The sequence below is a fragment of the Eurytemora carolleeae genome, unplaced genomic scaffold, assembly GCF_000591075.1.
Source record: "Eurytemora carolleeae unplaced genomic scaffold, Eaff_2.0 scaffold223, whole genome shotgun sequence".
Lineage (NCBI taxonomy): Eukaryota > Metazoa > Arthropoda > Copepoda > Calanoida > Temoridae > Eurytemora > Eurytemora carolleeae.
The window spans coordinates 208,018-233,795 of NW_019396601.1; the positions used below are offsets into that span (position 1 = coordinate 208,018).

The 25,778-nt window shown below is 30.4% G+C and overlaps 2 protein-coding genes across 4 annotated transcripts; both read left to right on the plus strand.

The window, feature by feature from the left end:
* Positions 1–2,183: 2,183 nt before the first annotated feature.
* On the plus strand, positions 2,184–11,488 carry LOC111706127 (histone-lysine N-methyltransferase 2D). The gene is made up of 5 exons (XM_023478903.1): positions 2,184–2,273; positions 3,883–4,390; positions 8,869–9,049; positions 9,557–9,708; positions 11,241–11,488. Exons 1-5 carry the CDS (start codon positions 2,213–2,215, stop codon positions 11,416–11,418), a joined length of 1,080 nt encoding a protein of 359 aa, XP_023334671.1. The 5' UTR covers positions 2,184–2,212; the 3' UTR covers positions 11,419–11,488.
* A 1,860-nt stretch (positions 11,489–13,348) lies between these two features.
* LOC111706142 (uncharacterized) lies at positions 13,349–22,289 on the plus strand. 3 transcript variants are annotated; one of them, XM_023478928.1, is made up of 7 exons: positions 13,349–13,455; positions 15,122–15,185; positions 16,038–16,104; positions 16,963–17,018; positions 17,375–17,411; positions 17,549–17,620; positions 21,916–22,289. In XM_023478928.1, the coding sequence occupies exons 1-7, from the start codon at positions 13,413–13,415 to the stop codon at positions 22,003–22,005; spliced, it is 429 nt and encodes a 142-aa protein (XP_023334696.1). In that variant the 5' UTR covers positions 13,349–13,412; the 3' UTR covers positions 22,006–22,289. The 3 variants fall into 3 exon arrangements, with proteins under 3 accessions (XP_023334696.1, XP_023334698.1, XP_023334697.1); XM_023478930.1 differs by lacking the exon at positions 21,916–22,289 and adding an exon at positions 21,849–21,909; XM_023478929.1 differs by lacking the exon at positions 21,916–22,289 and adding an exon at positions 21,738–21,803.
* The last annotated feature ends 3,489 nt before the right edge of the window (positions 22,290–25,778 follow it).

Genomic DNA, 25,778 nt, shown 5'->3' on the forward strand with positions numbered 1-25,778 from the left:
CATCCTTTTTTATCATATATTTGTCATTTTAACAGAACTTTCTTTTTAATCGTACTGGAACCAGAAAAAAATTCATAGAAAATGATTTGACTTTAATTCCAGAGAATATATATTTCAAAGCATTTTTTCCACAGGACTTTTTTAGTGCCAAAATTTAGAACTTTATTTCCGGTTAAAACTGCGATACATTTACTGCACTGCAGTATATTTACATTGTACTGTACCGCAGTACATTTACATTGTACTGTACCGCAGTACATTTACATTGTACTGTACGCAGTACATTTACATAATACTGTACCGCAGTACATTTACATTGTACTGTACCGCAGTATATTTACATTGTACTGTACCGCAGTAAATTTACATTGTACTGTACCTCAGTACATTTACATTGTACTGTACCGCAGTACATTTACATTTTACTGTATCGCAGAACATTTACATTGTACTGTACTGCAGTACATTTACATTTTACTGTATCGCAGAACATTTACATTGTACTGTACCGCAGTAAATTTCTGGATTTCTGTCAAGCCTAATATACCAAAATCAAAACACAAAATTGTCATATATCATGTTCATACAACTTTTTGGTGATAATGAAGAATAAAAACATTCATTATCTACATTTTATCTACAAATACAATTTTCATGGTCTAAAGTGTACTGTAATTTAATGTACTGTACGTACTGTGCTGTATTGTACTGTACTTTTTTCTATTGTAATTAACTTTTTCTATTGTTCTGTCCTTTTTTATTTTATAGTACTTTTTTCTATTGTACCGTACTTTTTCTTTTGTACTGTACTTTTTCTTTTGTACTGTACTTTTTCATTTGTACTGTACTTTTTCTATTGTACTGTACTTTTTCTATTGTACCGTACTTTTTCTATTGTACCGTACTTTTTCTTTTGTACTGTACTTTTGCCTATTTTACTGTTCTTCATTCAGGCTCTGCCCTGGGTTGGTATGCTCATAGCCCTCATATTCTTTATCTACGGAGTTGTTGGGATGCAGGTATGCAGTACGCCTTGAAAACGTAAACAAACAAATCTTAGAAACTAGCTTGGGAACCCAGCTTTTTCTGTAAGTTTTATTTTCAAAAGAAAACCCATTCAACCAAGACCTCTGGGTTCTACAGAGCCCTAATCAAAATTTGAATCAAACCGGTTTAGGGGTTCCTGAATTATGATCTAACATTCAAACAAACAAACAGAGATTACTACACAGTAGTAGTTACACATAGAGAATGAAACCTTGCGACGAGGAAAAGAGCAATGTTGAGCACTCCTCAAATCTAATTCCAGTCAAAGTAAACTAAATTAAGTTTTAAAATGAAATTTAAAATTTATTAACTTCAAAAGAATTAATTTAAAAATTGATAATTCTAGGTTTTCGGGAGAATTGCTCTGAACGATGAGACAAATATTCATAGAAATAATAATTTCCAATCTTTTACATGGGCTCTACTAGTACTATTCAGGTTATAATGATAATAAAATAATGATAATAATAATAATAATAATAATAATAATAATAATAATAATAATAATAATAATAATAATAATAATAATAATAATAATAATAATAATAATAATAATAATAATAATAATAATAATAATAATAATAATAATAATAATAATAATAATAATAATAATAATAATAATAATAATAATAATAATAATAATAATAATAATAATAATAATAATAATAATAATAATAATAATAATAATAATAATAATAATAATAATAATAATAATAATAATAATAATAATAATAATAATAATAATAATAATAATAATAATAATAATAATAATAATAATAATAATAATAATAATAATAATAATAATAATAATAATAATAATAATAATAATAATAATAATAATAATAATAATAATAATAATAATAATAATAATAATAATAATAATAATAATAATAATAATAATAATAATAATAATAATAATAATAATAATAATAATAATAATAATAATAATAATAATAATAATAATAATAATAATAATAATAATAATAATAATAATAATAATAATAATAATAATAATAATAATAATAATAATAATAATAATAATAATAATAATAATAATAATAATAATAATAATAATAATCATAATAATAATAATAATAATCATAATAATAATAATAATAATAATCCTACTCTAGATGAGGGTAATGAAGCCCTGAGACAACAGATAATGAAGATCTTCAAAACGATGAGTCCTGAAATGTTGGATAAATGTTGTCCAGGCCCGGGATGTAAGACTTGTCTTTTTCTCTTTATAATTATTATTTTTGTCCAGTTGACCTTTTTATTTTCTGGCATGCTTTTTTCTCATTTTTACTCTCTACTAAAATAAATGCATTTTCTACCTAATCTTAATTTTTTCTTAAATCGTCATCTTAATTTGTTATTTAATGATTTAATTGATTATTTAAATTTTTTTGGTTTATTATCTGAACACCCTGTAGTATTCTCTACATGGTTTATTATCTGAAGAAGATATTGTTGTTTTTTAGGTTTTAAAGAAACCATAATTGAAAATGATCAGTTTTCAGGGTGCCGTTCCGAATTGGACATGACATTCTATATGTATAGAGGGTCACTTGAAATTACGCTTTAAAATTTTCAATAAAATAAACCACATTTACATGTGCAACGTTATATTTACGAATAAAAAATTCAAAAAATTCGTAAAATTTCGTTAACAAACTGAACAACCATTGATTTTTAACTCTGTTAAAAATTAAAACTGTTATGGCCCCTGATCCGTTTAACTTAACTAAACGTTTATGATCGGTTAGAAATAAAGTTGCAGGTTGCCCAAACCTAATATTGTTTTTTTTTCCTGAAAATATTTCCTTTTGTTTTACCTGGTGGCAGGCAGGCTAAATCTATTAATAATCTCAAACTAAGCCTTGAAATCATTTATCATCTTAAAAACATATATATATATTATATACATGTATAGTATAATCTTTATAAAGAATTTTATACATTTATATATTACAAGTGTCCGGCGTTTCCCTTGGGAACAAAATAAAATTTGGAAAAAATTTGGAATTTTTCATTTCAAAAATATCAGCCAATTTGGTCCAGCCGTNTTATACAAGATATCTACATTGTATTTTTATACAAGATATCTACATTGTATTTTTATACAAGATATCTACATTGTATTTTTATACAAGATATCTACATTGTATTTTTATACAAGATATCTACATTGTATTTTTATACAAGATATCTACATTGTATTTTTATACAAGATATCTACATTGTATTTTTATACAAGATATCTACATTGTATTTTTATACAAGATATCTACATTGTATTTTTATACAAGATATCTACATTGTATTTTTATACAAGATATCTACATTGTATTTTTATACAAGATATCTACATTGTATTTTTATACAAGATATCTACATTGTATTTTTATACAAGATATCTACATTGTATTTTTATACAAGATATCTACATTGTATTTTTATACAAGATATCTACATTGTATTTTTATACAAGATATCTACATTGTATTTTTATACAAGATATCTACATTGTATTTTTATACAAGATATCTACATTGTATTTTTATACAAGATATCTACATTGTATTTTTATACAAGATATCTACATTGTATTTTTATACAAGATATCTACATTGTATTTTTATACAAGATATCTACATTGTATTTTTATACAAGATATCTACATTGTATTTTTATACAAGATATCTACATTGTATTTTTATACAAGATATCTACATTGTATTTTTATACAAGATATCTACATTGTATTTTTATACAAGATATCTACATTGTATTTTTATACAAGATATCTACATTGTATTTTTATTTCAGTGCTTGAGGAGGAAGTAACTGTCGGGAAATTTTATGCAACATTCTTGATTCAAGATTACTTCCGCAGATTCAAGAAAAAGAAAGATTATAATCTTGAGGTGGGCTTCGATGAAGGTGCCCCCCTCCAGGCCGGCCTTAGAACTCTACACGAGGCCGGACCAGAGCTCAAACGCGCCATTTCTGGCGACCTAAGTGATACGGCGGAAGAGATGCCGTTTATATCCGGCATGCTAAGAGCTGCACATAGACAGCCTGGTGCCGGCTCATTGCCATTAGCAATTCATAAAAAACGGCAACCGGTGGTAGACCCATCCCCGGTCCCGCCCCGGTCCCCCACATTATCCCTGACTCCGCCCCCTGAAAGTGAGAGCTTGTACACGCCCCTGCCAGACGAGTACACGGTTCCATTGTACAGTGAGCCATACTTCCCACCCAGCCCTACTCACCAGTCCTACCTTCCACCCAGCCCTACCCGCCCTACTCATCAGGACCCTACTACGCCCTCCAGGTAAAATTAAAATACTTAAAGAGAGATGGCGCCAAATGAGTGAAGGGGTTTAGGATAAAGTTATTTATTACAAGTGGAATCATATATTTACACTTCTCGCCAACTATATATATCTATCTCCACTGGCTCAGCAATGCAAAGTACCCAACCACGTGCAATGAGTGCAATGTAAACGCCACACAAAATCTAGAACTAAACCCTTGTTGTTGTTTTTTCTTTTTAAAAAGTAAACACTAAAAACCCATTTTCAACATCAAAATAGTCCTGTCTAAACTGCACAGACTGTTTATCAAAAATTCTCCATCAGCTTTGGAAAGTTTACGGCATGAAAGATACTAAGAGCTATACTACTCCCACTGGCCACTGTTGCACAGAGAAAGATTAACAGGGTACCATTGTGAATCGGGCATGGAACTTTTAAAAAAATGTTATTATAAGTCCCCTAGCCTTTCCGAAAAAAATGACCCAACCCAACCTCACCCAGCATACATCAACATTGAAGAAATGTTACCAGCTTACAATTGTGCACATTTTTCGAGAATAAGATAAGGCCCATCTGTTATTTCAAAAAAGTCTTAATAGCAAAATTTAATCCATGATTAAAATGTAATTTTTTAAACGGGGTATAGGCTGCATGATATCGAATTAAATTCGATATCGGTTGCTACAAATTTTACTTTTATATGCTGTGTATTTAAGGAGAAAAGGGTTAAAAATTACTTATACCGAAGAACGTAGGACTAGAATGCGTGATAAATACACGTGGTTGCATAATTTGCACTTCTTTTCTCCTTATATACGTAACAGATAAAAGTGAAGTTAGTAGCAATAGATATCGAATTCAATTAAATTTTAGCCTTTTCCCCTTTTCATTTTTCCCGAACACTCCTTTTAAGATCCCCAGCAGAATATCTTTTTGTGCAAAACTTTATTCATTTTTAAACTTGAATTTTTCTTATTTAGTTTTCAATTGAAGATGGTGAGTTAAACTTAAAAAAAAACATTTAAACCTAAAAATACCAATTTGACCATGTTTACATAAAATGTGTGGCAATTTCTAAATATATTTTACAAATATTAGAAATTAGTTTTACATATTCAACATTTTGGTTGGTTACAGTTTTTACCTCCTTTTGACCAATATTAGCGACCTATGATTCCCCAACTGCGGAAGTATATAAGTTACTTAAATGTCCTTTGGGACTCTCTGTTTCGTGAAAAAATTCGTGCATTTCACTCAAAAGGCGATACAATTGTGCACAACTACTTTTGCGGAAGAAAATTGTAAATTTTACTAAGCCACGGTTCCCCCCGACTCGATCAAATTTGCTTAAAAACATCTACGCTTGGGACGTTTTGAAGGCAAAATTGGTGTTGGAGTCCCTTGGGAAAGTTGAATTCTCCTAACTTCCCTGTACAGTAGTTGTAAATCATTAAAACATCTAGATATTTTATAAAAATGTTTGATTAAATGTTCTACGCATGTGCATACTTTGTGTAGAGCATATTTTTAAAAATTTTATTTATCAGAACATTTTACCCTGCATGAGAAATTAGAATAAAATAGTACAAATACAGTGTTGGGGTGCATGTCTCAAGTAACAAATAAATTCTAATGTGCTGGTCAACTTGTATGTAGGTTTTTTAGTAAAAATCAAAATTAAAGGTACTAAAAATAAAAAAATTATCATCACTTCTCCAAGGTTAGGTTTTGACAAAATATTTTGAAGAAATTTTTTTTTTTTTTCAATCTTGCCGGAACTTTCTCAGGAATCTTTAATATTTTTCTGTACGCACAATATAATTTGATATATATATATATATGTACTTCCTTTCTACAGCAGATAATTTCTTTTTTATTTCAAGCTTTCTTTACCCAAGCTATGCTATCACAAGTCCACAAGCAACTGTTAATTTAATTTATTGATTAAAAAGAATTTTGCAATAAAGAAACAAAAAGAAATGTTCAATGAATTCTACTTCAAAACAAAATCCGGAATTTAACTTTACAAATCTTTTGAAACTTACTCAAGTGTTAAAATAACAGTTTTTATTTGGTGTCTTGTCTTTTAGCTATAAATAGATTTTATTTAGTGGTGGTCAGCAGATAAAGAAACAAAATATGCATAAAACTTCGTTGTTTGATATTATTAAGTTGACATTATTTTTCTTCTTAAAATTATAAATAGGGTATCATAATTTTTGATTATCTTTGATTTTGATAGTAAACCTATGTTTGATCAGTAGAAGCACTAGATTTCTCTGCCTAGATTGATATAAAGAATAAAGATATGAATCTACTGCCAAGTCTTAAATTAAAAACAATGTGAATTCATTTCTAAGAAAATATGAAACTAAAAAACTAATTAAATCTTTAAAGTGTGTTTGTAAACTAGATTTTGATGTAAAATTTAATTTAATTTATTATGAACCATGGTTCACATTTTTCCTACAATGTAAACTCACCATGCAATTAAAAAAAAAATTAACAGTGGAGTTTTATTTAAAGATTGAATGACAATTGTAAATATTTTTTTATGTAAATTGTTCTAAATCTACCCAAATTGTGAAATTGTATACAAGGCCGGGCCCATGAATTCAAAAATTCCCCGCTTCTGGCCTTTACTGAACTACATGTGGATGAATAGATTCACGAAACATCAATTATTAGCTGTGAAAAAAAATATTTTTTTTCGAATTTGGGGTCTCCAAGTTGGTTTTTTGATAAATTAAAAGCAATGTGAATTCCTCTCTAAGAAATAATGAAACTAAAAAAAACTAATTATAATTTTTAAAGTGTGTTTTCGAACTAGATTTTGGTGTAAAATTTAATTTAATTCATATATGAATCATGTTTTACATTTTTCCTACAGTGTAAACTTACAGTGCAACTTTTCAAAAAAATGTTTAAAGGGACAGACCGGCTATGTAAGGTAGTTGAACTGAATATGCAGTGTTGTGGACAAATTCTTTAGGATTCATTTGAGACATATAAAACTTTTTAAAGATCTGTAAATCCTGAGTTTGAGCGCAAAGTCGACGTTCAAAATCGTACTTTTAGGTGGATACGTGTTCAATCAGAATTGTTGTTTAGGAACAGGTTGAGAAAATAAAAATTAATCTTATCATCGAAAATAAGTAATCTTGTTCAATTATTAGTTTCTATTTTCTCATTATTCACAAAGATATTCTGCAGATTTTCTGGAATTATTATTGTAAAGACGACATTTGTAGAAATCTGCGAATAAATTCATAGAAAATAAGAAATTCAATATTATGATGAAAACGAAATAATTGATTCTAGCATTGATTTATTGACAAATTTCTTTTGAGAAATATTTTCCTAACCATCTAATTAGTTTACTGTATAATTATTACTTTATTTTTCGTTGCTGTTATTTAATAATAAAAAAACGGATTCTGAAAACGTATCCATGCCCAAATTCATGATTTTGAACGTCGACTATGCACTCAAACTTAGTAATTATACATCGTGGAAATGTTTTATATGTTCAAATGAATTTGTCCACAACACTGCATACGTAGTTTAAATACCTTACAAAGCAGGTCTGTCCCTTTAACCGTGTAGTTTAATTTAAATTATAAATACTTTTTTATGTAAATTGTTAAAAATCTACCAAAATTGTGAAATTGTATACAAGGGCCCATGAATTCAAAAATTCCCCGCTTCTGGCCTTTACTGAACTACACGCGGATGAATAGATTTACGAAACATCTAATGATCTATTATAAGCTGTGAAAAAAAAAAAATACTTTTTTCGAATTTGGGGTCTCCAAGTTGGTTTTTTGATTTTAGAACCCCCCGGCTTGATGACCCCAATTTCAAGGAGATTAACATTCTATCTTGTTAAATGGTTTCAGAAACATATTTTTTAATTAAAAAACTGAAGACTAAGTATTTGAGATATAGAGACCGAAGTGTTTTTTGATCTAGGTCTAAAATTGAATGCTTAAGAGCATGTTAAGTAACACAAACTTACACGTTTAAAGTACGTTCATGAATCGACCAACATTTTTGAAATGGTAAAAACTACCCCAAAAATATATTTTTTTTATTTGGTTGCTGTTAATGATTTTTATAACAAGAATTTTAAATTTGAGAAGAATCTATTTACAACAAAAAAATTATATGATGTATTGATAATATTATAAATGTGAAGTGTTTTAAACATTCTAAAGATTGTATAAGAACTTAAACAAGATACAGGGTGTCTCTCGAAACATGACAGTTGGTGAATAGTTTTGAATGTCTTCTTCATACACTGCATTAGATATCTAAAGACTTTTTGCACTTTATTTCGTGAAAAAATTCCTTTACTCAAATATATCTTACATATGTTTATACAACAAACTTAACAAATTATAAAAAAGACATTTCAAACTACTCACTAACTGTCATGTTTTTTGATCAAAAGTAGAAGATTATTTTATTATTATTTATAAATTTTATTATTCAGGAGAATGACGCAGACGAGTCCCCTGCCTCAGCTGGAGAGGCCACCTAGGCCAGGTGTGAGGAGCCGGGGGTCCCCGCCCCCGCCAGGGATACCTGCAACACCGAGGGAGGGAGGTCCGACCCTTCCTCGGGGAGCTGGAACCCCGCAGCATAGAAGCCCTGCCATGAGCCTCGTAGGACGGGTAGGTCACCTCCAGAATAAAAACTAAAATGTGTTATAAAGAGCGAGGGAGGGGTTGCAGACTGCAGGGCCGCTTTGAGCCCCGCGTAATGATCTCCGAGCTCCTAAATTTGTAAATTCTACTTCAAGCCCTGCATTTTGACATCTCTCCAAAACTTTGTTAACTTTAGTACAAGAATTCGTAAAAAAAAACCTTGTTGCTATGCAAAAAAGAACATTAATGGAATTTTTACCAGCAACTTTTTTGTCCTGGCCGCTCCTTGCACCAATTTTTCTTTTTTCTCTCTTTTCATTCCGCGGATACGTTGTGAATAACAAATAGAAAGATAACTTTGTAAGTTTGAAGTTTTTTGAATTATATTATTCAATATCTGAGCAATTAAATACAAATTTCATGTGGAAACCAAACTCTTTCCCCTCCATACCATAATCCCAAGCTTCCATTTAACTCCTTAAAACATTCTATTTGTATTATTTCAATATTATTCTCAAAAAACGTTTTGCCTAGGTGCTACGAGAGCAGGGTTTGGGTCGCCATATTGATGAAGATTTTATCGCTGCTGCTACGGTGGAAATGCGGGAAGCTATGAACATGACAGCTGAAGAGTTTGAAGCAGCTGCTGAACAGCTGTTAATGGCGGAAAATGAGGGAAATTTCAGGTGAACTTGAAAAATAGAAAACCAAAAAGTTTTCAAAAATTATGATTTTTTGAATAAGTTAATGCTTATAATGAACAATTTTATGAAAAATCAGAATTCAGAACCAGGTGGACTTATTTCTAAATCTCTAGCCAACGATTATATAAAGTTATGGTCAAGGACCAATTTTGATATATATTGACAGCAGGTCCTAAATTATAAATCTTGGGAAACATCTTTAAAATTCCATATTTCACCATATTGGAGCAATTACAGATATATACTATACAGTTTGACACGCTTCATTAAAGATGGCAATGCCAGATTTACAACCGTACATTTTAAAGCTGTGTCTGATCCAGTATGAGTTAGATATCAATGTTTATAATATTGAAAACTAATTTAATTGTGATTTCTCTATATTTCTCTATATATAATATTGAAAACTAATTTAATTGTGCTTTGTGATTTCTCTATATTTCTAATGATACTGCACAATATTTCTTCAAAAATTTTAATGGAATCAGTAATGGAATTGTTTTTTCTGTTTCAAAATTTAACCAAGAAATAACGAAACGCTATTACGACGAAAGGTCAATTGTTTTCTGGTTCTCACTGTAAAAGAAAACTTTATTGAAAAAGGATCTGTGTTTTAATATAAAAAGTATAATGTTTCTATATCATTTCCGTATCATCGATACAATCCGGATATAATCTCGAGTTTTGAGATTACACCCAGATAAAAGTATGAATATTTTAAACAATTCTTGAAAGAACAGCTCGTTTTAGATTTTTTCATTTACAAATAGATTTTATTTTTACATATTACAATCAAGGGAGTTTAACAAATGATAAAATGACTCAACACATTCTGTGACACTCTCATTTTCTTTAAAAGGGATTTTCAATTTTTTCAGTGTTCGATTCACAACGGTACCCTTTAAACCATAATCTGATCAATACTGTGCAAGATGACGTAATTTTTCTGGTTTGAAAAGTGTTTAATTTTGATAATTTCCCCATAGTTTCTGTAGCAAGAAACGTGCACGTTACTTTTGCAGAGAAACCACAACAACAAATGAAACTAAATAGTTTTCAAAAACTAAAAATGGATATCTAATTCATACATGATCAGACAAAGCCTTTAAGGGTACTGTAATGAATTCGACGTGTCAGTCACTTGAAATTACGTTTACTGTCCCTTTAATAAATACTATTTTCAGCATGCCGCAGCTACGTTTACTGTCCCTTTAATAAATACAATTTTCAGCATGCCGCAGTCTGCGTTTACTGTCCCTTTAATAAATACTATTTTCAGCATGCCGCAGTTACGTTTACTGTCCCTTTAATAAATACTATTTTCAGCATGCCGCAGCTACGTTTACTGTCCCTTTAATCAATACTATTTTCAACATGCCGCAGCTGCGTTTACTGTCCCTTTAATAAATACTATTTTAGGCATGCCGCAGCTACGTTTACTGTCCCTTTAATCAATACTATTTTCAACATGCCGCAGCTACGTTTACTGTCCCTTTAATAAATACTATTTTCAGCATGCCGCAGCCAGGCCGGGATTATAGTGTATCAGACATGACCTCAATGATGACCTCATCTGAAGCATTGACCCTGACCCCTGAGCCCAGTCAGGCCACCCTGACCCCAACCCCATCCTTTGACCTTGACTCCCCCCCTGTACCCTCCCCTCGGAGAAAGAGGGGTCCAAATGAGTGATAATGTGAAAATGATCATCTTGTAATATCTAAATATATTTTATATTCATCTTATAAACATATTTATTTTTTTCCTTAACAGTAGGCAGGAATCTATTAATCTGTTTACGGCAGGAATCTATTAATCTGTTTAAGGCAGGAATCCATTAATCTGATTTAGGCAGGAATCCATAAATCTGATTTAGGCAGGAATCAATTAATCTGATTTAGCAGGAATCCATAAATCTGATTTAGGCAGGAATCAATTATTCTGATTTATGCAGGAATCAATTAATCTGATTTAGGCAGGAATCAATTAATCTGTTTTAGACAGGAATCTTTTAATCTGTTTTAGGCAGGAATCAATTAATCTGATTTAGGCAGGAATCCATTAATCTGTTTTAGACAAGAATCTTTTAATCTGTTTTAGGCAGGAATCAATTAATCTGATTTAGGCAGGAATCCATTAATCTGTTTTAGACAGGAATCTTTTAATCTGTTTTAGGCAGGAATCAATTAATCTGATTTAGGCAGGAATCCATTAATCTGTTTAAGACAGGAATCTTTTAATCTGTTTTAGACAGGAATCTTTTAATCTGTTTTAGGCAGGAATCAATTAATCTGTTTAAGACAGGAATCTGTTAATCTGGTTAAGGCAGGAATCCATTAATCTGTTTTAGTCAAGAATCCTTTAATACTTTTAAGGGCGGAAAGAAACTTTCGATTTTGGGGAAAAAACAGCGGATTAAACTTCAAAGTCATTTTAGATTAAAATATGTTATTAATATTGATGCAACCGGCCTAGGACCGAATTGATAGAATTTGAGTAAGGACGCTGAATCTGTGATTCAAAATAGGTGGTTGAACAGTTTCTGGACCTAGCTCAAATTCGTCAAGCCCCCTAGAGAAGCTGGAAAAACGCAAAACCGTATAACACAAAGGCATTTTATGAGAAACCGTAAAATACTGTTTGAAATATACCTAAAATTTTGATTCTAAATAAAATAAAATAAATTACGATATTTTGTGAGAATTTCTTAACAGAATGTTAGGGGTATCGCAAAAATTAGCGAGACATAGTACAGTGTAAAATAAAGAAATAGAGGCTTTGCTAACATATTTAAATATTCAAAAATATATCTTTACAACCTGATGGTGTACACCTTTGATATTTTTAACTTATAGATGATTTGATCTGACAGAATTTTTAGTTTGAAAAAACTAAGGTTCCGAAATTGAACTACAAAGATTGTAGAGAAAATATTCTCAAATACATAATATATAAAATTTATTCTCTTTTTTATAAAATTTTATGATTAATTTAGGTCATTCTTTATTCTTAAGAGAAACTATTTTTTTTGTTAACTGTTGATACATTTTAAGAAAAAAATGTTAATCCTACTTCATTTCACATCTTAAAATAGTTTCTTTGCAAAAATTGGCTATTTAATTTCACAACTGTCCTCCTCCATTCTCCACCCACATTTACTTACCAGCCCTCCTCCATTCTCCACCCACATTTACTTACCAGCCCTCCTCCATTCTCCACCCACATTTACTTACCAGCCCTCCTCCATTCTCCACCCACATTTACTTACCAGCCCTCCTCCATTCTCCACCCACATTTACTTACCAGCCCTCCTCCATTCTCCACCCACATTTACTTACCAGCCCTCCTCCATTCTCCACCCACATTTACTTACCAGCCCTCCTCCATTCTCCACCCACATTTACTTACCAGCCCTCCTCCATTCTCCACCCACATTTACTTACCAGCCCTCCTNAAGAGGTAAATTATATAGATTTGAAACTAATTAATCATGACTTAATATTCCGATGATTTTACAATTCAAATATTTTAAAATTCATCTGTTATTTTACTATTTAGAATCTAGGTTTTTATCTTCAAATAATTATGCTTAATCTTACGAACACAAAATTCTTATCTTTATAACAAAATTAGATAAACTTCTTTAGTTTATGTTAGGTCGGTTTAGAGGAAACAATTTTTAAAAAATGCTTAGCCTGGCCGCCATTTTTTTCTGTCTTAATCTAGTTGGTAAGTTAGAGGATTTTTATCCTAAAGGGTGTGTGTGTAATAAATACAGCAATCCCTATATTTGTAAACCTGAACATATCTAGATATATTACGTTGTACATTGTCTGTGAATCCAAATGCGCTTATCATTAACTACTCAAAACTTGTAATGCGATTAGCCTAGCCTAGCTACGTCTGTAAATACATCAAAACCTGTATTGTGATTAAGTTATAACTACGTCAGTGACTGGCTTAACTACGCTTATTTATATCCGCACTAAACTTGTAAATACTTATTTAAACTTAATCTGTAACATAGATATCTAAATACACATTAGTTGGAATATACTCTGTTTTGATTACAGTGAGAGAGTAATTTGTGCCTTGTTGAAACATACGAGATGATATGATCGTGCCCATTGGTTTGGCATTGATAGTTACGTGCTTATGTCCTTGTTGACTTCGGAGCCTATGAGATTGTGCCCATTGGTTTGGTATTGATAGTTACGTGCTTATGTCCTTGTTGGCTTCAGAGCCTATGAGATCGTGCTCATTGGTTTGGCATTAATAGTTACGTGCTTATGTCCTAGTTGAAACATACAAGATGACAAGATCGTGCCCATTGGTTTGGCATTGATAGTTACGTGCTTATGTCCTATATTGACATCAGAGCCTTTCAGATTGTGCCCATTGGTTTGGTATTGATAGTTACGTGCTTATTTCCATGTTGACTTCAGAGCCTATGAGATCATGACCATTGGTTTGGCATTAATAGTTATTTGCTTATGTCCTATATTGACATCAGAGCCTATGAGATTGTGCCCATTGGTTTGGTATTGATAGGTACGTTCTTATTTCCTTGTTGACTTCAGAGCCTATGAGATCATGACCATTGGTTTGGCATTGATAGGTATGTGCTTATGTCCATGTTGACATCGGAGTATATGAGATCGTGACCATTTTTGGAATTTGTATTTGGTATTTGATTATCTTTCAAAAAGGTAAAAATATTTTTCATGTATATTGGTGAATTGATCAATTTAAGTATGAGAAGAATGCAGTGTTAGCAGGGAAGGTTAAAATTTTTCAACACCACAGAAAAAAAAATCTAAGAAATACCTTTTTTATTATGTCAAAAAACTGTGGTTGGGGGGGGGGAGGCATTAAATTCAAAATATTTGCGTAAATACTGGAAGATAAGTTTCACTGACGTAAACCAGATAACACCTAATTTTTGGTTAGATAGATAAATAATTAGAAATGTAGATAAATATTAAAACAATGCTTACTGGGCGCTTCGCGCCCATCTTATATTTCAATTGTGAACATTTTCTCATTTTACACATTGTAAAACAAAAACAAACAAAAATTTGCAGATTTAGAAAAAAATGTCGTGAAATTTCAAAATTTTCAAAAATCTAATTTTGTTAGAGGAAAATTTTTGCAAATTCGATCATCTTTATACATTCCCTAGGGTCACATGAGGTCCCACAAAAAATTTGGGCCAGATTGGTTTAGTCGTTTCGATGTTTTGAATACAAACAAACAAACAGATTAAGAAACACCCAGACAAGCAAAGTATTTATATAGATATCAAGAGAAAAAGATTTATTGATTTACTGAGAATCAATTAATCAAGAATTGATTATCGATATATTTATTGATTGATTGAATGATTGATTGCTAGGGTTTGGACAAGGAGCTACATGTGAGTGTGAGAGCATGCTATTGAGTTCTACAGGAGGCCTAGCGTAAATATTTTTTTATTCCGTAAACACAGATCAAATTGTATAAAGTCTGTTTGAAAAATTATCATCTGTCAATAAGATCACAACATCTATAGGTTTTAGAATCTTGAATTTTTTTGCATATATCTTCTTTTGAAACAATAATTTATAGATATAATCAAATAGCAGTTCATAATTCATATAATATCTAAATTATTATATTATTATGGTTATTAAATCATAAAAACAGTAATAATAATGATATTGATAATAAACCCAGGTAACAAAAAGCGAGGAATTTCTCCAAGTTCTCCAGTTTTGGTGACTTGCTTCGAGGAATTTCCGGGGAATTTCTCGAGAACAAGTTCTTGTGACTGATTCCTCAGAAATTCCTGAGATTTTCTCCGGAATTGTTCTAAAGAAATTCCTGAGATTTTTTCTGGAATATTTCTCCTGAAATTCCTGAGAATTTCTCAAATCTAGAAATATTAAAAGAACCTATATTAAAGGGAATAAAAACTAAAAATATTAATTGAACGAATATTAAAGGGAATAAAATATAAAATACTGAAGGAATGAATATTAAAGGGAATAAAATCTAAAAATAGTAAAGGAACGCATATTAAAGGGAATAAAATCTAAAATATTGAAGGAACGAATATTAAAGGGAATAAAATCCAAAAATATTAAAGGGAATAAAATCTAAAAATATTAAAGGAACGAATATTAAAGGGAATAAAATCTAAAATATTGAAGGAACGAATATTAAAGTAAATAAAATCCAAAAATATTGAAGGAACGAATATTAAAGGAAATAAAATCCAAAAATATTGAAGGAACGAATATTAAAGGAAATAAAATCCAAAAATATTGAAGGAACGAATGGCCAATATTTATGAATACCTGGATATTGGATACAGTGGAGTATGACGGGCATCCTCAGGTATAATAAATCAGACAAATAAAGGGAGAATTAGCATTTTTCAGAAGAGGGTCATTAATTGGAAAATTTTAAACAAAACTCATCTTTTTTCCTTGAAACATTTAGGTCCCTAATAAAATATCAATACAATATTTACATTTAATTTTTGCTCTTTAAAAGGCATACTTTCCCATTATCAGAAAGGCATAATTTAGATTTGGTTAATTTAAATACGTTAACTAACTAATTAACAAACTTAAAAATAAAAATTATTTTACGAATTTTCTGTGATCCCAATTTGAAAGAATCAAATGAAAAAGCATGGAGGGTGTTTACGGTTCAATGGCCTAAACCTCATCTGAAACTCCCAAATTTGCCATGTTTTGGTGAATTTATTTCTTTTATTGACATTTTTTTCAGAGATGTTCGCACAGCATTTTTGTTTTTGGGTTTTGACAATGTCTGAAAAATTAACAAACCTTTTAAACAATATCTATGCCATGCTGGGCCCATGCTTTGAATTTTTTAAAGGGACGGGAGGTGTCATTTCAAGTGACCCTCCATCTGTTGAGTGACGTGTATGATTCACAATATATTTACATTAAATGTGGAACTAACATCTATTTTTGTTTTCTCAACAGAGGTTTGGTCCATCACCATTACAGAATTTTAAATCGTTGATTGTTTGCTTACGTTTAATTTGCAGTACAGATGTGACGAATGTTTGTTTAAGTTTTATTTGCAGTACAGATGTGACGATTGTTTGTTTACGTTTTATTTGCAGTACAGATGTGACGATTGTTTGTTTACGTTTTATTTGCAGTACAGATGTGACGAATGTTTATTTGCAGTACAGATGTGACTAATGTTTATTTGCAGTACAGATGTGACGAATGTTTCGGGGCAAGAAAAGTGCTGATTTGGCTGGAGGATCGGGAAGCTTTAGAAAAAATAAATTAATTTATTTTATTTTTATGTTTTTTAAAACAAAAATCTAAATAATTTCAGGAGATAACTATAACATATATTATGTTTAAAATAAAAGGGTCTTTATATTCTACCTTTATTCAGGAGACTATGTTTTAATTTCGATTGAAAAAAAATTATTACAGAAGAATTTTCTTTTAAAGAGAAAAAAGAAACGGTTTGTCTCATTTGGAAGAAAAATCTTCCTCGTCGTTTCTAAAAAAGAGATTTATCGGAATTATTAAAATCTGTTGATTTCATTTCAAATTTTGCTGACAATATCTTTTATTTTTGATTTTTTCCGCTAAAACTTCGAGATTTTTAGTTGGTCTATTGTGGATTGCAACCCCGATAATTCAGAGGTATGTTCTTTTCCTTTTGCTTTAAAACAAAACCGAAACATAGAAAAATCGGTCATATCATTTTTAATTCACAAATTATCTTTATCTTTAGAAAAACTAGTCAATTTACAAAATGAAAAATATTTTTTTAATTTTAGGGATGTCAGGGTGTACATGAGTTTGTAAGATCTCCACGTGTACCGACAGGAACCTGTTTATGGGATGTACAGGTGAGAAATGTACAATATAGCTTTATGTACAGTTTATAGTGTACAGTACACATGTAGTAATTAACACATAACATTTCTTTGCAAATCCAATTGTATTATAATTACAATGATTGGCAAATAGGAGGAGGGAAAGTGCAGATTTTTTTACTTTTCCAATTTTAATACACATTTTAGGTTTAAATATATATTTTCTGGTATATTCCAATATATTTATGATTTATGATGATTGCATAAAAGCATGAAACAATTTGTTTATGAATAAAATGTTATAAGAAGATTGTTGCGTTTCAACTGATATGAATATATATATATGTATAATTGTATATATATAAATATAAGAAAAGAAGTATTCAACATATTATTTGAGTTTTTAATTGTATATTTATTGGCCAAAGGCATGAAAGATTCTACGTTTAAAGTTGTCAGTATAAACTCATAATTATGATATGTTCTTTTAGCAATACAGTGTGTCCCAAAAAATATGATAGTTAAGAGACGACTTCATGATCGTCTTTGAAAAATGAGTTAACAAATGTAAAAGTTTGTTAAAAATTAAACAACTTATGAGGTATTTATATTGTGGTGAACCTTTTGACCCTGACAACCCACTTTATTTCCATAGATAGTTAAATTTATCAGAATCAATCTTTCAGTTGTGTCTCAAGCTTCATTTTTTGAGGGACACCCTTTATTATCTTTGGATTTTCCTGAACTTTGCAATTATTGTAAAAATCCTTTGTTGCAGAAATAAATTGGCAACAATTCAGGAATCAAGTTTTATAAATTGAATTAAACTCTTTAAACTTTATTGCTAGTTAAACCTTTATTTGATTAAATCTGTTAAATTAAAAACAATGAGTTTTCCAAATTACAAACATTAGTATCTAATTAGTATCAGACAGAGCTTTTCAGAGCATTGTCATCTTTGCATAGACCAGCATTTTGAATTACCCTCACAGTCCCTTTAAAGAGGGGATTTTATTTTATTACATAAAATCCACGAAAAATGAAAATATGGATATTTACTCTAACTAACGTCAATGCAGATAAGGGTTTTAACATTTTATAGAGAGAATCAATTTGGACAATTTAAAAATAACTTTTTTGCATAACAACTTTTTTGATATTGCCAATGGGTACGCCACTTTAGAACATAAAATTAGTTGTTAATAAAATTAAAACTGGCATTTTTTCTACCTATTTTTAATAGTTTATAGAAATTATCACTTAACTCAAACTCAAATTTCTGATCTAAGCAAAATTACGAATATTATGTTCAAAATCATTAACAGAACATTAGGGATATCTAACAAATTTTTTTCCCGTTCAATTTATTCGTGTTTTAGAACATGTTATCGTTATTTCGAATTCCTTCTGGTAATTAATTACATACAAGCAAAATCTCAGGGTTTCTATTATACCTTACCGTAGATCTTTGCAACCTGGTGGTGTAAACCATAAAATTTGACTATTTAATCTTTACTTTTTTGAATATTTTAATTTTTTAAGAAATGGAAAAACACGTTTCTATCATTAGGAGTTTTAAAACCTAAATGTTTAAGAAAAGCTCAAAAAAAAATAGTGCTAAGATCGACCCCAAATCATGAATATCTTAAAGCTAAGAATGTACTTAAAGTTAGCAAACTTAAAAAGTTGGCGGAAAATTAGGAAAGTAAGCGTCTGGAAACTTCAAAATAAGTTTACTGTCAAATACTTTACAGCATTTTATACTTGAGGTAAACTGTTACAGAAAGTTTCACTATTTCTAGATGCCACGTTAGATATGTGGGGGGATGTGGAGGCTATTTCGTTCATTTATATCCTGTACGGTACTGTACAGTTATATCCTGTACGGTACTGTAATTTATATCCTGTACGGTACTGTTCAGTTATATCCTGTACGGTACTGTTCAGTTATATCCTGTACGGTACTGAAAGTTATATCCTGTACGGTACTGTACAGATATATCATGTACGGTACTGTACAGATATATCATGTACGGTACTGTACAGCTATATCATGTACGGTACTGTAATTTATATCCTGTACGGTACTGTACAGTTATATCCTGTACGGTACTGTTCAGTTATATCCCGTACTGTACTGTAAGTTATATCCTGTACGGTACTGTACAGTTATATCCAATGTGGTACTGTAAGTTATATCCTTTACGGTACTGTACAGTTATATCCTGTACGGTACTGTACAGTTATATCATGTACGGTACTGTTAAGTTATATCCTGTACGGTACTGTACAGTTATATCATGTACGGTACTGTACAGTTATATCCGGTACGGTACTGTAAGTTATCCTGTACGGTACTGTACAGTTATATCCAGTGCAGTACTGCACAGTTATATCATGTACGGTACAGCAATTTATATCCTGTACGGTACTGTTCAGTTATATCCTGTACGGTACTGTAAGTTATATCCTGTACGGTACTGAACAGTTATATCATGTACGGTACTGTAAGTTATATCCAGTACGGTACTGTACAGTTATATCATGTACGGTACTGTTCAGTTATATCCTGAACGGTACTGTAAGTTATATCCTGGACGGTACTGTTCAGTTATATCCTGTACGGTACTGTAAGTTATATCCTGTACGGTACTGTAAGTTATATCCTTTACGGTACTGTAAGTTATATCCTTTACGGTACTGTAAGTTATATCCTTTACGGTACTGTACAGTTATATCCTGTACGGTACTGTACAGTTATATCCTGTACGTAACTGTACAGTTATATCCTGTACGATACTGTACAGTTATATCCTGTACGGTACTGTACAGTAATATCCTGTACGGTACTGTAAGTTATATCCTGTACGGTACTGTAAGTTATATCCTGTTCGGTACTGTAAGCGTAATTTTACTTGACCTTCCAGGCAAAGAGCGTAATGCCAGATTAACAACCTTTGACTGATCATCGAGGACAGAGATCTCATTGTATTTATCTCTTAAATCTGGAGTTTCAAAAATTCAAATATTAATATTCTGCACACACTTATAGAAAGTAAATATTAATATTCCTTAACTATAAAATGGAAGAGTCTTTCATCCTTGATCCTCATGTAAACCCAGGAAAGCAGTATGGCCAGTCGAATTGAAAAATTGAACATTTACACATGAAAGGATTTAGCGATAGTGACCTAAAAAAGCAGTCAACAACAAAATAATAATAAAATAATTATAAACTAACATTAAGAAATATATTCTGTGTTTAATAAGAAAATATATCAAAGTAAAGATGCTTTAGACATATCTTTGCTGCTAATTAGATTTCTTCCAAATGATTACACAGAAAAGTAATAAATTTCTGGATTTTTAAACATCCTTGCCAAGATTGTATAATATTTTATATACAGGGTTACCAATCAAGTACGAGCCTGGTACTCTGAGTCTGAGAATTAAGATAGAGTATCGTTATGAAACCCAGTATCAGAAACCCAGTATCAGAAACCCAGTATCAGAACCCAGTATCAGAAACACATTTTCCTGAATGTGGTCAGGCAGTTTTGTAGATACCAATATTTTTGTTAAGACACTTTATTTCATGTCATGGCCAGCCGTAGTACATTTAAATTTCCGGGCCGGGTCAACCATTCTGTTCACAGTTTGTACTGTACCTAGCTCTATGGACAAGACTAGTCGGTGTAACAAGGTTGACGCGGTCAGACGTGCTTCATATAGGTTAAATTTACTTTTACTAAAGGGGCAGAGGTGCGTGATGTGGTTTCTTTACGTTCTCTTTTTGTTTTCTGATTTCTTAAACAAAAATCAACGTAAATTTTCCAGATAAATTATTACACTTTTTAAAATCTTGATTAATTATCTATCTTTTACTTTTCATATAAATTTCAGTATTTTAAGTTAGTAATAAAGTAATTATTTAAACCGGTGTTTATTAACTTGAGCGTAGCTAAAGTATTGTGATGGTGAGATATCTGTCTCGTGTTCCCATTAATATTGTAATAATTCAGGGGAAATGGGAGTATTTTGATGGGAAGATATCTTATTCCCATGAATATTGTTATATTTCAGGGAGAATGGGAGGATTGTGATGGGGTGATATCTGGCTCGTGTTCCCATTAATATTGTAATATTTCAGGGAGAATGGGAGTATTGTGATGGTGAGATATCTGTCTCTTGTTCCCATTAATATTGTAATATTTCAGTGAGATATCTGTCTCGTGTTCCCATTAATATAGTAATATTTCAGGGAGAATGGGAGTATTGTGATGGTGAGATATCTGTGTCGTGTTCCCATTAATATAGTAATATTTCAGGGAGAATGGGAGTATTGTGATGGTGAGATATCTGTGTCGTGTTCCCATTGGTCTAAAGATAGTTCAGTGCAGTTCACATGTACTGAGTAATGAAGAACTGATAAAGAAACTGATTCATCACCCCAACTTTTCTAATCCTAATTTCTTTGCAATCGGATGCTTTTCATGCCATTATAAGTTGCAAAAATTTAGGGATAGAAAATTATGGTTTTGAGGCATGTCAAAAGTTTCTTTGCAAAATCAAGAAAATTTATCTGCTCAATTCAGTAACCATAAAATAACATTTTTATTATAAACATGTGGAAATATTTTTGTATAAAATGCTTAATTTGAATCTTACAAATTTGTGAGTTAAATAAAAACAACAAACATAATGATCTTATTATTGTTCTTTTTTAACATCTTTAAAAAGTGTCAACTTGTCATGTCCTTCATAATCCCTTTAACCCGTCTGATACTTTTTTAATCCCTTTAATTTTCCAAATCCTTCATAATTCCTTTAACTTGGAATATCCTTCATAATCCATTTATCTTGTCAAATCCTTCATAATCCCTTTAACTTGTCAAATCCTTCATAATCCATTTAACTTGATATTTCCTTCATAATCCATTTATCTTGTCAAATCCTTCATAATCCCTTTATCTTGTCAAATCCTTCATAATCCCTTTAACTTGATATTTCCTTCAAAATTCCATTATCTTTTCAAATTCTTCATAATCCCTTTATCTTGTCATATCCTTCATAATCCCTTTATCTTGTCATATCTTTTATCATTCCTTTAACTTGTCATATACTTCCTATTCCATTTATCTTGGCCTGTTCTTCGTAATCTTTTTACTTATCATATCCTTCCTATTCCATTTAACGTGATATATCCCTTAACTTGACACATCCTTCATAATCCCTTTAACTTGACATATCCTTCATTATCCCTTTAACTTGACATATCCTTCATAATCCCTTTAACTTGACATATCCTTCATAATCCCTTTAACTTGACATATCCTTCATAATCCCTTTAACTTGACATATCCTTCATAATCCCATTAACTTGACATATCCTTCATAATCCCTTTAACTTGACATATCCTTCATTATCCCTTTAACTTGGCATATCCTTCCTAAATCCTTTATCTTGGCCTATCCTTCATAATCATTTTAACATGACATATCCTTCATTTCCTTTAACTTGTCATATCCTTCCTATTCCCTCTATACCTTGAAATATCCTTCATAATCCCTTTAACTGGGCATATCCTTCATAATCAATTTATCTTGTCATATCCTTCATAATTCCCTTCTATTGTCATATCCTTCCTATTCTCTTTACATTGACATATCCTTCATAATTCCTTTTACTCGGCATATCATTCATAATCCTTATAACTCGACATATCATTCATAATCTCTTTAACATGACATATCATTCATAATACCTTTAACATGACATATCATTCATAATCCCTTTAACATTACATATCATTCATAGTTCCTTTAACATGACATATCATTCATAATCCCTTTAACAGACCATATCATTCATAATCCCTTTAACATGACATATCATTCATAATACCTTTAACATGACATATCATTCATAATCATCCCTTTAACATTACATATAATTCATAATTCCTTTAACATGACATATCATTCATAATCCCTTTAACATTACATATCATTCATAATTTCTTTAACATGACATATCATTCATAATCCCTTTAACTTGACATATCATTCATAATCCCTTTAACAAGCCATATCATTCATAATCCCTTTAACATTACATATCATTCATAATCCCTTTAACATGACATATCATTCATAATTCCTTTAACATGACATATCATTCATAATCCCTTTAACTTGTCATACCCATCATAATTCCTTTATCTTGACCTATCCTTCATAATCCTTTTAACATGACTTATTCTTTATAATCCCTTTAACTTGTCATATACATCCTATTCCCTTTAATTTGATATATCCTTCATAATCCATTAAGCTTGACATATCCTTTATAATCCTTTTAACTTGTCATATCCTTCCTATCCCCTTTACCTAGACATATCCTTCATAATCCCTTTGACATATCATTCATAATCCCTTTAACAGGCCATATCATTCATAATCCCTTTAACATGACATATCATTCATAATACCTTTAACATGACATATCATTCATAATCCCTTTAACATTACATATCATTCATAATTTCTTTAACATGACAAATCATTCATAATCCCTTTAACTTGACATATCATTCATAATCCCTTTAACTTGTCATACCCATCATAATTCCTTTATCTTGACCTATCCTAAAATGAAAAAAATACTCTAACTTTTAATATTCAACATAAAATTAATGAGTTTAGTCTATTTTTAGTCCATTGGATCCTTAAATATCCCTGAAAGCAGATTTCTTTTTATTGGTCGTGATACTTCAGTTGTACACAACTGAACCTACAGAGTATCGTTGAACGAAAGTCTCAAGGAGATATTCAATATCTTCTTGGAAAGTCCCAAGTTTCCTTTTTAGGGTTTATTATACAATTGTGTAGATTTACATCAAGAAGTATAAGATAAAGAGAGAATATAAAACTAACCGGGAAAAATAATATTTCTTAACAAATAGTTTGATATTTACAAACTTGCCTAACCCCATTCGTGAAAACCAGTTTCATGTCTGTCTTAAGTTTTGGGCTCTGTGGAAAATACGTCTAGCCTTTCATAGATATCTTTACTCCCTTATTTAAATTTAATAGTCCTTATTACTGCACAAATTATACATTATGTCAATAGAAGACTATGTTTACGAAAAAAAACAGAATACATAATTCAGATTTTCCAAAGTCACATTCTTTGAGGGTAACCCTGTATTTTACTCCTTTATCTAGAGTTTCTAACAAAACTGTTTCACATTCCTAATCAAAATTCAATTTTCCCCTAAGTAAAGAATTTAAACAAAATAAATTCCCAAATTTCTTTTTATTTTCATTAAAATTTACATTTTACAAACTTTAATAATCAACATGGAATTAGAGGGGGAAAAAATATGGTTATAAAGTGGCCATTGATCCGAAGAGGGCTATGACGTTAACTTAAATCTAATCAATAATGTGGAAGATGTCGTTGTGTTTCTTGATTAAAATGTGTTAAATTCTATACATTTCCTCCACATTGTTCCTGAATTCTCAAATTATTCTTATATAGTGGAACAAAAATTAAAAATAATCAATTTTCCAAAAGAAAAAGATAAAGAATTTAAGCCAGGTCTAAACCTGGCTGAACTGGTCCGGTTCGAATTTGAACCATCTTTTTATTGGAATTTTTATATATTTTTTAACTTGTTATTATGTTTACTGCAGAAAAATATTTATGATTTTATTTTATTTGATTTGATTTAAACTTTGAATCAACGGTTCAAAATTGAACTGGCAGTAAGTAGTTTAGCCAGGTTTAGACCTGGCTCAAATTCTTAAAATTGGGTCTCATTCTGTAATTTCTATGCTATTGAAAGGAGTTTTATGAGATTTTTCCTAAGATTTTACTCAACATTTTATGAGATTCTATTTTGCGAAGAGCATATTTTGACCAATGAAAGTCTATTTTCACAAATCTAGACACATTTGTAAATAAATTGGAAAAAAATAACATCATTTATACAATGTACTCTTGAAAGAATTTAATTTTTGGTAAAAAAACTGAAAAAAAATTTAATTCTCTACTAAAAATGCGTATTTTTGAATGACATCTCTCGAAGAACTGATTACTCTAATTTTCTAATCTCGCTATCTTTGCAACCTGATGATGTTAACTTTAGATATTTTAAATTTTGACTATTTGATCTCTAGAAGATTT

Excerpts from the sequence above, each read along its gene's own strand:
- LOC111706127 (XM_023478903.1), top strand. The coding sequence starts at position 2,213 with ATGAAGATCTTCAAAACGATGAGTCCTGAAATGTTGGATAAATGTTGT. Across the intron at positions 2,274-3,882 it reads ATGTTGTCCAGGCCCGGGAT|TGCTTGAGGAGGAAGTAACT; the intron begins GTAAGACTTGTC and ends TTTTTATTTCAG. Across the intron at positions 4,391-8,868 it reads GACCCTACTACGCCCTCCAG|GAGAATGACGCAGACGAGTC; the intron begins GTAAAATTAAAA and ends TTTATTATTCAG.
- LOC111706142 (XM_023478928.1), top strand. The coding sequence starts at position 13,413 with ATGCTTAGCCTGGCCGCCATTTTTTTCTGTCTTAATCTAGTTG. Across the intron at positions 13,456-15,121 it reads TTTCTGTCTTAATCTAGTTG|GGTTTGGACAAGGAGCTACA; the intron begins GTAAGTTAGAGG and ends ATTGATTGCTAG. Across the intron at positions 16,105-16,962 it reads AGTATGACGGGCATCCTCAG|TACAGATGTGACGAATGTTT; the intron begins GTATAATAAATC and ends GTTTATTTGCAG.